This window comes from Dysidea avara, chromosome 7, assembly GCF_963678975.1.
Source record: "Dysidea avara chromosome 7, odDysAvar1.4, whole genome shotgun sequence".
Classification (NCBI taxonomy): Eukaryota; Metazoa; Porifera; class Demospongiae; order Dictyoceratida; family Dysideidae; genus Dysidea; species Dysidea avara.
In genome coordinates this window covers 19907573-19919716 of record NC_089278.1, presented here as the reverse complement: position 1 = coordinate 19919716, position 12144 = coordinate 19907573, and the positions used below count along the sequence as shown (strand labels likewise).

The window sequence follows — 12144 nt, the reverse complement described above, 5'->3', positions numbered from 1 at the left end:
CCTGCTGCCTTAAAGCCACATATTCAAAACTGCTACACTGACTAACTATTGGTGTTTGCCAATTGCCATCTGAATCACAAAATCTAGTTGCTGTACCTGAAGTTGCAGATGCTTACAATGAAATTCACGTAACAGTAAGAGTAGCAAAATGATTACCTATTCCACTACTACAAGTGTTTGTTACGTTACTATTAGCAACAGATGAGGGCCATAGTATTCCAAATTCTGGGTCACTCTCCAATGGACAACCACCTACACATACCACAAAATCACACTGGACAAGAATACACTACATACATACCCTGGATATTTGATGTATTGTCACAATCACTTGGATTCTGTTCACGATTGGAAATGAAGGGACAAACATCCTGTGAATGTAACAGTATAAAAACATTTCAGACTTCAGTGTTATTCCATGTTACCTGTTGACATGTGTCATTTGCGCAGTCCAACCCAATATCAGGTCGACCATCTTGGTCACTGTCTTGACCACACAATGCGTCATCACCAGTATAAAATGGTGCATTACACTACAAGTCAATATGGTTTAGATTACCTATAGTAAATCAATACCCTTACCATGCAAGTGGTCACATCACATATACACGGACCAGCTCTTCCAATGCACACATCACCTTGAGCCACTGACAATGATGCTTCTACTCCAGGAATTCTTAATGATTCAGTGTTGACCCCAGAAAACAATTCACAGCTGCAAGTGACTAAACAAAATTAGCATGTAATTATTATAAATAACAATATTGCTGTTAACATGTTGGTTGCTGGGGCCCACCCCTGGGAATAGTGGTAACTGCCACCATTTATTGAGGATTAAATTACACATATATATGTGCTCATATATATACATTTATTACCTAGCTATCCACCCTTCTACCGCACCAAGCTATACATTGCTTACTCTTTTTCCTAATGCTAATCACATAACATTTTTCTACAAAGCCAGTAGTGTACGTGACAATACACAAGTTCAAAACTCATGTAACAAGAACACAATGACACCATAATAGTAAGTAAGATTATATCTACACGAGATTGTGCATGGCATGACAATATATAGATCATATATGATATATAGAGAGGATGAGTTTGGATGAATAACGGGCAACTGAGGAAATCATAGGGCAGGCAGTAAGTTCTTCCGTAAATAGGGTAGATGAATGAACATAGCATTTGCAAGTGATAATAGCAAACTGCTAAGACACATCAAATCGCACAATTGATCACTAGCAACCAAAATGACAGACCAAGCTATGTCATGAACATTAATATTGGCATCAATTGATAAAGCATTACAGCTACATAACTAGCATCTAATTCACCCACCCTCAATCCTCAGTCACCACCTAGCTAAGATAAATAATATAATAATAAGTAACAAAAGTTGTTGCAATAACAGATTGCATACCTTATACATACAGTGTACAAGCAACCGTGCCTATATGTGCACATATATCTAATTTATATCCAAATAGTGGGTGGGTGGGAACTTTTCTTTCACTAGGCCATTCACATTTTGAGAATGTGGTGTGTCAAGTGACCGCAAACCTGTTAAACCAGTTTGTCGATTACACAATACTTGAAACCATTTCAACATTACTTCACATGCTTAGATCATAGTGCACCCTTACGACATAGCGTGCACTTAGGTCACAATAATTATGTGCAAGTTCTTATAGTGCTAAATCGGCATCATGCATGTTAACTTCAATTTATTGTGATGCAATAAATTACATCTAGCCATGTTATTGTTATGTACGTACACTCAACATACTAGTACATACCATTTGGAGTCATTTCAACTACTTCTGGAGGCTCCTCTGCTTCACTAAATTCTTCAAAAGTCTCATATGTATTATAGTTATTTACAATATTAGCAGTGACCATATCAAATGATAGTGGATAACTATCGGATGTTATTGTGAACACAGCAGGTATTATCTGATAAACACCTCTAAATATTTCTCCTTCATGTAACATCAAACTAACTGTAGCATTATCAAACTGCCCTTGAAACTGTAGTGGTAAGAACAAAATAAGATAAGTTGTAAGGAATACAATTTATTCATACCTCAGCTATAATCTGTGAAATATTTTGATTAATATCATTGTTAATATCATTGAGCAGGTAAGTGGAATATACCACAAATGGCAGATTAGTACTCGTAGTACAATTTGATGTATCCACATCATCCCACACTCCTTCCTCTCCACTGAAACTCTCCAAACACTTTCTGGTTACATATGGACCCAGTGTGAACAATTGATTATTGGCATCTGAGCACTGCAACATGGCTGTATCATTGACTGCTGTGGCTGGCCATAATAGTCCATGTGACAATGTTGGCCCATGGCAAGCTGTAAATAACATTATACACTAACTCTTGGTAAATAATAACATGATGACAGTGCCAACCCCTCTACCAAAAAAATTTTAAATGAGATTGAGATACTCTAATAGAGCAGTTAGTAAAATACTCTAATAGAACAGTCACCGCATATAACACTATTAAGAATCATCCTTGCTGAGTATGAAACTTGTATCTGTAGCTTCATCCCATGGAAGCATATAGCCAGCCAGGTATTTTGCAGATAAAATGCACATGGTCCAGTGTATACCATTCTACGTATATGACAATTGGCTCATAACTGAAGTACTTATGACTGTCACTGATCCCTACAACTCTTGATCAAAGCAGACCAATTAGCATAACTTATTACTATTATTTTGCATAAAACTGCTCTACATCAAAAATTTCAGTCCCAAAACATATAAAGTACCTTTAACATCTGGGGGATGTGCCCCCAGACCCTGCTCCATATGCCTACTACTTTGGTAAACCCTCCCTTGCCAAACCCTGGATGCATCCCTGAAAATAGTATAGCTTGCATGTATACTTCTCTAATAGAACAATCGTATTTGCTGGAATATCTATTCAAAATTTTATTTGAGCTATACAGCTCATAAACAATAAGACTTGATACATGAATTACACAATAATGGTGCTACATTTAACTTAGTAAATATCACTGACCGGGTAAAACTGTTACTGTTATTCTCTGTGCTATGATAGTGTTATCTCCAATTGGTGGTACTATTGAACACTGATATACTCCATTATCAGCAACTTCAACTTGATCCAGTGTTATTTGATAATAGGGAAAAGTACTAATAACCCTTCTAGGAAATATTATGTTCCTTTTAAGTTCTTCATGAAGTTCTCCATCCAGTAAGGGAAACAAGGAGCCATCTATTTCAAAAAACCAATTGACAACCAAAGAAGGATTAGATGGTAAGCACTCCAATGTCACACTCAGCCCACTTAATACTGTAACATTATCATTGGTTGCTATCAGTGATGGCACTAGGTGAATGTATAGCAATGATATATGTATACAGTGATTCATTATTAACTTACATTTTACATTGAGACTGACTGTAACCTGATTATCGGGGAACTGAGGAATATCTGTAACAACATATGCATATTAATATGTGTGTCTGTATGTGTTGAGCACTTACAAGCACTGTATGTTCCTGTTAAGCTCCCTCCAGCAGATGGAAATGTGACAAAGAATATTTGTGAGTTACTTCTATCCTTATCTGCAGTGTGATTCTGGACACTGACTCCATTAGTATCCTTCTGTTCAACTATAAAGACACTTATTTCATTACCTATCCCATCAGAATCAAGTGCTGCTTGAAATGTTAGCATTACAGTATCAAAGAAGTCAACTACAACCGTGGATGGAGATATTGCAGTCAGGTAGGGATTATCTGAAGATAAAGGATTATGAAGGACTTACAACACATAGTTGACATGAACTCACTGTTAGTCAACATTAGAGATGTATTAAAGCTGTTATCTAGTGACTGACAGGTGTATATTCCATTTAACTCCTCAGGAAACAGTGAAAATAATGTATTGATTTCAAGTATAGTTGTGTATTGTGACTCTGATATCACATATAGTATGGCTAGTTCATTACCATTACTACTTTGAATTGTTTGGTTGCTAATCGGATTTTGTATTCCATTAATATTTGTAGTCATCCAAACAGGATCCTCATAGCCTGGTACCGAGAAACAGTTTAATCTGATAGGGGATGTAGTGAGGGGTGCTCCAGACCCTGATGTATCACTATACTGAAGTCCAAAGATATCATTTACAATGGCTCCATCTGGCACTGAATTAACTGCATTTGTGAATATTGAGATTGGTTCTGTAAAAATGCAAAAAAAAACATATTACATGTGCTATAGGAGTGAAAAAGTGCCACAAACAAGTACTACTCTTCCATATGTTAGTATCACAATATTTATAGTGGATACTTATATAGCTACTAGACTAATACAAAAGTGGATTTTATATTCATAATTATGGAGAACCCAATAACATAAACAAACACTTGCTACTACAGTATGTATGCAGCACTCACCTGGTAAAACAACAACTTCTATGAGTTGGGCTATAAGAGTATTATCTCTAGAAGGTGGTTGTATGCTACACTGATATTGGCCACTGTCAGTTACCTCAACTTGCTTCAATGTTATTTGATAGTAAGGAAACTCACTAACCACATTGTTAAATATTATGACATTTCTCTTTTTTTGCTGATTGATAAATTCTCCACCAAGTAAAGGAATGAAGGAACCGTCTCTTACAAGAAACCACTCCACTTCCAATGAAGGGTCAGATGGTATACACTCCAAAGTTACACTCTGATTAGCTAATACGGTAACAGTTTGATTGGTTGCTGTAAGTGTTGGTACTACAATAACAATATGTTATGACATGTACATTAGTAATACATCCAATTTCCTTACATATTACAGTGAGGCTGACTGTCACCTGATCATTGGGAAATGATGGAATAACTGTAAGCAAAATAGATTTAATGTCAATCTATTGTACATATACAGAACTTACAAGCACTATATGTTCCTGCTAAGTTTCCTCCAACCTGCTGAAATGTGACTGAGAAAATTTGTGAATTTCTCTTGTCTTGTACTGTAGAATGATTCCTAACACTGACTCCATTCCTATCTCGCTGCTCCACTTCAACATTTTGTGTAGGATTATTTATTCCATCAGAATTAAAAGCAGCTTGAAAAGTCAGTGTTACAGTACCAAAGAAATCAACTTCCACTGTAGGTGGTGAAATTGCTAACAGGTATGGATTAGCTAAAGATTGGATGTTGTATACATATTTGATACAAAGTTACTATACAAACTCACCATTAGTCAACACTACAGAGGCGGTAAAGGAATTATTTGGTGTTTGACAGGTGTATGTTCCATTTAACTCATCTGGAAAAAGCGAGTTTGATACTATTTCAAACAGAGTTAAATATCTTGACTGTGGTGGTGAGACAAAGAGTGAAGCTATGTCACTAGCATTGCTGATATTAATTGTCTGGTTACTGATTGGATTTTGTATGATACCGTTATTAGTGACTGTCCAGAAAGGGTCTTCATAACCTGGTACTGTAGCACAAACTAAACTGATGCGTGTGAAAATTCCTTCAGTCGACCCTTCATCCCCAACATTCATTCCTTCGTCCTCAATAATCGGTCCTTCATCCCCAATATCAGGAGTAACTGGGATCTCGGATTGAACTGCACCAATATCATTTATAATAACACCATTAGGCAATGGAATGCCAGAACTTGAAAAAATTGTGATTGGCTCTGCAAAAGAAATATTTCATATACATTTGCTACAAATCATAACCAGAAACAATTTCACATACAGTACACAGTAGACTACATGGTGCACTGTATATGCATATAAAGCTTCTATTTATGTAATAAACAATGTGTACTTTTGTAGAATATGCTGACCTTCCACAACTATCAATAAAAAGGTGTTACTATCGAGTATGTTATCTGCAAAGCTGCAGGCATATGAACCAGAGTCTTCAAAAGTAACATTTTCCAGAATCAATGAATGCCGAAGATTTTGAGGTTCAAATTGTACTGAACGGTTCCTTGTAGTAACATCAACAAAACCATCCACAGAATACCACCAGTTAAGGGTTATGTTAGGAGGCGATGATATTTGAGGAACAATAACAGAGCAGTCAAATCTAACAGTGCTGTTTGGTAAGGCAAATATTGGTACTTGTTGATTGGTAGTAACTATTACCTCTAAAGCATAAATAGTAAACACAGTTAAAAATTGTATATGTACCTCACTCAGCCAAAATGCATGTGTGTACATAGGTCAATGCATACTTACCTAATAGTTGTAAAGTAATTGGGGGAGACACAACAGTTCCTTCTAATGTTTCTAATGTAAATTGTAGTCCATTCATTGATTCACTGACAGATGGAATGGTAAACTCATACACTTCTTCACCTTGTTCAACTAAGGTCAAATTTGGTAGCATTGAATTGAAAGGATTAGAAACAACAGAAATGGTATCTGAGACATTCAGTGAAAAATTAGTTAACACTATCAGGTAAGAGAACACAGCAGTTTCACCAAGTAGAACTTCAAGTGGTGTTGTGATTAAAGGAACAGCCAGTACACCAGACGTTGTAGCTAAAAAACAGAATATTTTATCACCAAACTTGTACTGAGTCACACAAATAAAATTACAGTGTTCCTCCATTATCCAGCCATCAATTATCTGAACTTTCTGTTATCTATACTGTGAAGTAACTGTTCTATTACCTAAAGTGTATGCTCTATTAGAGTATTTAAACTGAGCTCTGTGTATAAATGTATGGGCTGTGTTTATCCAAACTTTTCCATTATCCGAACATACCAAGGGCCCAATGAGTACAGATATTGGAGGGACCATTGTATATGTAGGTGTGTATGTGTTTTAAAGTGCATACACATAGTGTATGTCAAAGTTTTAAATTGTATGCATACAATTGTCATGTTATATAATTATACCAAATCAGATTTTGATCTTTATAAATTAATGTTTAGCTAACAAATTTCTCCTTACCAAAGCCATTGTTGTAAAAATTCTTTACATTCTCATCCTACCAAATTTTGTCTCTCTACATCTATACCATACATTAATATAGTATGCAAACTTTCTTTGTTAAGCTTTCAAAATTAATTTATAAAGATCATCATCTGATTTGGTATAATACCACATTACTTAATTAGCAGTCAAATTTTCCACTATACACCTATACAAAAATTATGTATGAATGAATGGACACATGAATGTAATAATTGGTTAGTACCTCCAATATAAATACTTCTTTCTCTTCCAGACATTCTTGACTGACAAGACAAATTACCATTCAAATCTACCGTAAAGTTGTTGAAAACTAATTGAATAAAATTATCATCTCGGAAAAATGAAATGTTGTAGTTTGCTAAACTAGTGTTGGAGCTTAAATCCACACGAGAGTGGGCAAACACAACATCAGTATCTTGTAGAAGACCAGAACAGAAAAACACTGCTGTACTACCAGTTGTCTCGGTATAGAATCGTCTGCCATTCAAGAAAAACAATTGATCATTTCGTAAATGTGTGGCCATTGTCAGGGTATCTATAATATATAATAAATATTAATTAAACAAGCTAGGTATTGTTACATCAATCCATATATAATAAACAGTATCAACAATACCAACCTGGAATAATAGTGATATCATTAGCTCGTCTTCTGACATCTGCAAGTTGTGGAATAGTACTAAAGCATTCATAATCTCCAGCATCACCAGTGTTCAAGCTACTCAGATTAGCAATTGTCTTACTATCAGGTGGATTAAAAGAGGAACGTGTATTATTTACAAGATTCACAAAGCCCATAGTGATATTAGTGTATCTTTCCCATGTCACTGGAAGATCTGGTGGAGTAGTGTTACATTTCAAAAGCAAATCTTCTCCAACAGCAAAAATGCTGCGACCACTTAGCTCTATTACTTCATGAACATCTATACAAAATGAAATTCATGTTTACGCATGTAATCAACTATGTATAATTATGTCTACACACATACCAAAATACTCCAAAGAGAATGAGATAGTTGCATCGGGACCATTTGGAGGTTGAAACAACAACTCAAAATAGCTTGTGTTCTGGGTAACATTATAAGTATCAAAAAAGTCTTGTGGTGCTCTGGCATTTAGTATGTTGTTTTCTACTACTGTATATCCTACTGGTTGAGTTAAAGACTCTGATCTGTATTCCAGCAAGTAAGGATTTGTAGATGCTGTAGCTCTAACTGTCCTTCCAAATATGTTAACATAAAATGCATCAACTGTAATGTTGAATGGTGACATTCCACCATATACTCTAACAGGCATGGCTACTTCGAGCAATGGTCCTCCACCTATGTACAGCCATATTCATGTGTACAATACATTAATAATGTAAATGTATTACATGTACAAACCTGTTACAACTCTCAAAGATATATCAAAGTCACTGGCTTCACAGCTGAATATACCAGAAACTGCCTGACTCATGGTTAAGGTTGCGACAGAGCCATTTCCCACTGGTAAAGGTTGTAAGGTTCCTAGGACAGCTACTGGCACATTTACACCATCAATTGTAAAATTTACGGTTATTGTTCCTTCTGTATCAAAAAGAATCACTTCAGTTGTGTCTGGTGTTACAATTCTCCAATTTCCAGTGCTCTCAATCGTACCCTCATCATTATGACAGCTAATTTGGAATGGATTGGGATGATATAGTGGGTGGTGTACGAATGTTGTTGTGTTCTCATATATCTCATCATACAACATGAAGTATTGGAATTGGGCTGTACACAACAGTATGGGAAAAATTTAAAATACATTTTTATATATGTATTAGTATTACTTACACAGACACACTCTATTGTCCGTTAGTGTTTCATTGGGTGGGCAAAAACATGAGAGGAACTCACCCTCACCTACAAGACGCTTTACCAAAACATTTATGAAGCAGTTTTCTTCACAACGACCATTTTCAATATCACAGCTTAACAATGCTACAAAAACATAAATGGAAACCATACATAGTTGTAACATATATGTGTGTTAATCAGAACTGGTACCAACAGATTCCCTAAAGTATTAAACTGATTTCATTCTTGTGTGCTTATACTGATGTATGAGATAACCTAAAATATATCAAGCCGGACAAAAAGGGAAGAAGACTTCACAATCATGATGTTTTCAGTAAGAATGGCTTAGGATCCACGCCTTAATTTGAATCAGCTACAAGCCCAGTTTAGTAATTTTAATAGAATAAATTCGTACAAACATGGCTGCAGTGTATCCTGAAGTGCTGTGTAGTCTAGATATTATAATATTTGTGCAACAATATGTCATGACTTGATCAACACACTTACGATTAACACTGAGATTTGCTGATATTCCAGTAAAGTTGTGACCTCCACCACACGTAATAATTGCCCTATCAAATTCAACTGTAGAGGCTCTGACAATCACTAAAATATTATTTGAAGGAGGAAGAAGTATGAAGTTGGAGTTGTTCCCCGATATACTAGCCATAGTTGCATTTTGGTAAGTTATTAACCATTCAACATTAATAGAATTGTTACTACTTCCTCCAAACAGATCACAACTGAAAATAGCATTTTCACCATCAATGATACTCTTGGATCTTGGTGACAACTCAGAAAATTGCACAGAAAGAACTGAAATGTACATACATAGTACATATATTATACTGATGTCTACTGTGTTGTTTACCATTAAGTACAGTTAATTCTTCAGTGAAGTTTCCAAAGCCAGCAAGATTTCTAGCTCTAACTCTGATAGTGTACTCCACGTCAGTGACTAGTGAAGTCAGAACAATCATTGTATCTGGTGTGGTCACTGACATGAACATTTCATCAGTTAATATCTTATACTGCACTTCATAATCTATTATCATTCCATTAGGCTGTAATGGAGGAGACCATGCCACTGTAAAATTGTTTGGTTCATTGCCAAGATCTGGTATGCTCAGTGAAAATGGTGGACCAGAATCTGCATAACAAAATCACAAGTTGAACGTTTATAGAAAGTAATTAACAGTATAGCATATACTTACTGCTGTTTCCTGATTGAAAGCTAACAACAGTAGATGAAGGACTACGTCCAATCAAATTTAAGGCAGCTATCGTCATCCCATATTCAGTATCAGGTATCAGACCAGTCTGTAGCAGTGAAGTTTCTGGACCAGTAGTAGTGGTCACCGATATTTCAGAATCAACTATAAAGAAATGAACTTCATATCCTGTTATGGGTGCCTCAAATGTGGCATTAATTTCTGGAGCATGCCAAGATACATTTAAGGAAGCAGGGGGATTGTGTATAGTTGCAATGGTTGACGTTGATGGTGATTCTAGAGGTTCTCTAGCTACATAAACAAAACATACACTTATAACAGCATTATATTATTACTTATTGTTTCCTTTCAGATTGATAGTAAATATAAAAGTAGAGGCGGCAAAAATTCTAGTTAAAAATCGTGTGACCCATGTTTTAAAATTGCACAGCTGCATAAGGGTATAAGGATCTGCTTGTGTATTTGAAGCATACATAGCCTTCCTGTATACTAGCGGCGTTTTCTAGAAATGTGCTGACTGGTTTTCAACTGTAACGTAGAAAAAGGAGTTACTTTGCAGGGTCTTGTCCATTCTGAAGCATTGTAAATTACAACCTATTATGGTAAAAATTAGTCTTTTTAGCTAACCATGAACAAAATCGCCCCAACAATTTAGTTTCACAGTTGAACTTTCCCATTCTGGGCCAATGGGTGAGCTGGATGTAGGTTTGGAAATATTGTACATATCTGAAACATATTCTTTTCCATTATGTATCATATAGGACACAACATACTGTGTATGTATACATGTACTGATACAATGTGGCTCAATGATTGTATGGTCTAGTACAATTAACTTTACTTAACCATGCAGTTTAACTTATAAACTCACGTTGTAAAACTTTTACAATTGATCCATTACTGCTACCAATACTGTTTTGAGCAGTAATCTCAAACTGATACGAAGCATCAGTTGACACATTAGTGGTGTATTCTGTAACATTTGGTGACAGTATGATACTACCATTTGCTGTGCATTGTGGAGGTATCTCCGTTGGTTCTCTCTTACAATTTTCTATTTCATATGACACAATAGGAAGAAAATTATCAAATGGCATATCCCAAGTTAATGTGATAGACTGGACACTAGATGATAACACTGTCCGTGATGCCAAAAAGTTGGGAACTTGATCGGGAACATCTGCAGATAAGCAAAATTGATACACACTTGTATTTTCATGATCACACTGTGCATCTATTACTTGTATGCTTTCCTTTAGACTTATACTTGTGAGGAGCTTGAAAACTATAGCTAAACAGAATGCATGCATAGGTAAAAGTGCAGCACTTTTACACTGGCATTGTGAAGTAAGTTATCATTAATGATCAATGTCAATATTTTATTTTGACCATCATGATTATATGATGAATGTGTACAACAACAACAAAAAGACAAGTATGTGAATCCTCGGACTAACATGCGACCACCCATCTGATCTACACAGTAGTCAGTTGTGGGCATGGCAACGAAAAAAAAAGTGTAACTACACGCATACCAGTATAGTTTTCTATCACCAGTGGAGGCAGTAATTTGATCAACGGTGAAAATTAATTCAGTGACTTTGTAGCTACGTACATGCAGGCTAAATATTGTCAGTGGGACACATGCTCTTACATTTTCATGACTTGAACTAGCTATTACTAGAAATGTAGCTAATAGTTTAATTAACCACAACACATAAATTACAATTTTACGCCACCTGTAGTGTAACTAAATCAGTAGTAGCTAGTAGCCAGTAAAATTACATACCCAGTTCAGTATACGGCAGCTCAGTGATAATATTAAGCCATAGCTCAGGGCTATATTATAGATAATGCCACAGTGGTTGTGGCTACATGTAACTAAATGTAGTGTAGCTACATCCCTATTTAGCTCTACGTATAGCTAGCTAGTGGCTACACAGATCCAGTCCTCACCTGTAGATACCTGGGCAACGACACCAGTAGTAATAACCAACGTAAGAAACGGCAAGCATAAACGATAAAGAACGCTCGAATCACCTGAAGAGACGTTTTTCATTTTGATAGAGCTACTACCTACTGA

At 35.8% G+C, this 12144-nt stretch overlaps 1 protein-coding gene across 2 annotated transcripts in view; it reads right to left on the bottom strand.

Moving 5' to 3' along the window:
- Positions 1 to 12144, bottom strand: part of LOC136262600 (uncharacterized) — a 17805-nt gene extending 5661 nt beyond the window's left edge. The window contains exons 1-28 of one of the 2 annotated variants that reach the window (XM_066056983.1): positions 12018 to 12097; positions 11303 to 11352; positions 10933 to 11241; positions 10044 to 10352; positions 9701 to 9979; positions 9337 to 9645; positions 8827 to 8973; positions 8395 to 8763; positions 7999 to 8331; positions 7630 to 7932; positions 7233 to 7544; positions 6265 to 6570; positions 5868 to 6173; positions 5262 to 5714; positions 4953 to 5207; positions 4850 to 4900; positions 4462 to 4794; positions 3853 to 4245; positions 3545 to 3799; positions 3441 to 3491; positions 3057 to 3386; positions 2093 to 2379; positions 1806 to 2037; positions 583 to 725; positions 426 to 533; positions 302 to 371; positions 157 to 252; positions 2 to 96 (exon numbers count right to left, since the gene is read on the bottom strand). In XM_066056983.1, the coding sequence (XP_065913055.1) occupies positions 2 to 96; positions 157 to 252; positions 302 to 371; positions 426 to 533; positions 583 to 725; positions 1806 to 2037; positions 2093 to 2379; positions 3057 to 3386; positions 3441 to 3491; positions 3545 to 3799; positions 3853 to 4245; positions 4462 to 4794; positions 4850 to 4900; positions 4953 to 5207; positions 5262 to 5714; positions 5868 to 6173; positions 6265 to 6570; positions 7233 to 7544; positions 7630 to 7932; positions 7999 to 8331; positions 8395 to 8763; positions 8827 to 8973; positions 9337 to 9645; positions 9701 to 9979; positions 10044 to 10352; positions 10933 to 11241; positions 11303 to 11352; positions 12018 to 12076 (6543 nt within the window). In that variant the 5' untranslated portion in view covers positions 12077 to 12097. Of the gene's footprint in view, position 1; positions 97 to 156; positions 253 to 301; positions 372 to 425; positions 534 to 582; positions 726 to 1805; positions 2038 to 2092; positions 2380 to 3056; positions 3387 to 3440; positions 3492 to 3544; positions 3800 to 3852; positions 4246 to 4461; positions 4795 to 4849; positions 4901 to 4952; positions 5208 to 5261; positions 5715 to 5867; positions 6174 to 6264; positions 6571 to 7232; positions 7545 to 7629; positions 7933 to 7998; positions 8332 to 8394; positions 8764 to 8826; positions 8974 to 9336; positions 9646 to 9700; positions 9980 to 10043; positions 10353 to 10932; positions 11242 to 11302; positions 11353 to 12017 lie in introns of both variants that reach the window. The other variant, XM_066056984.1, reaches the window with a different exon arrangement.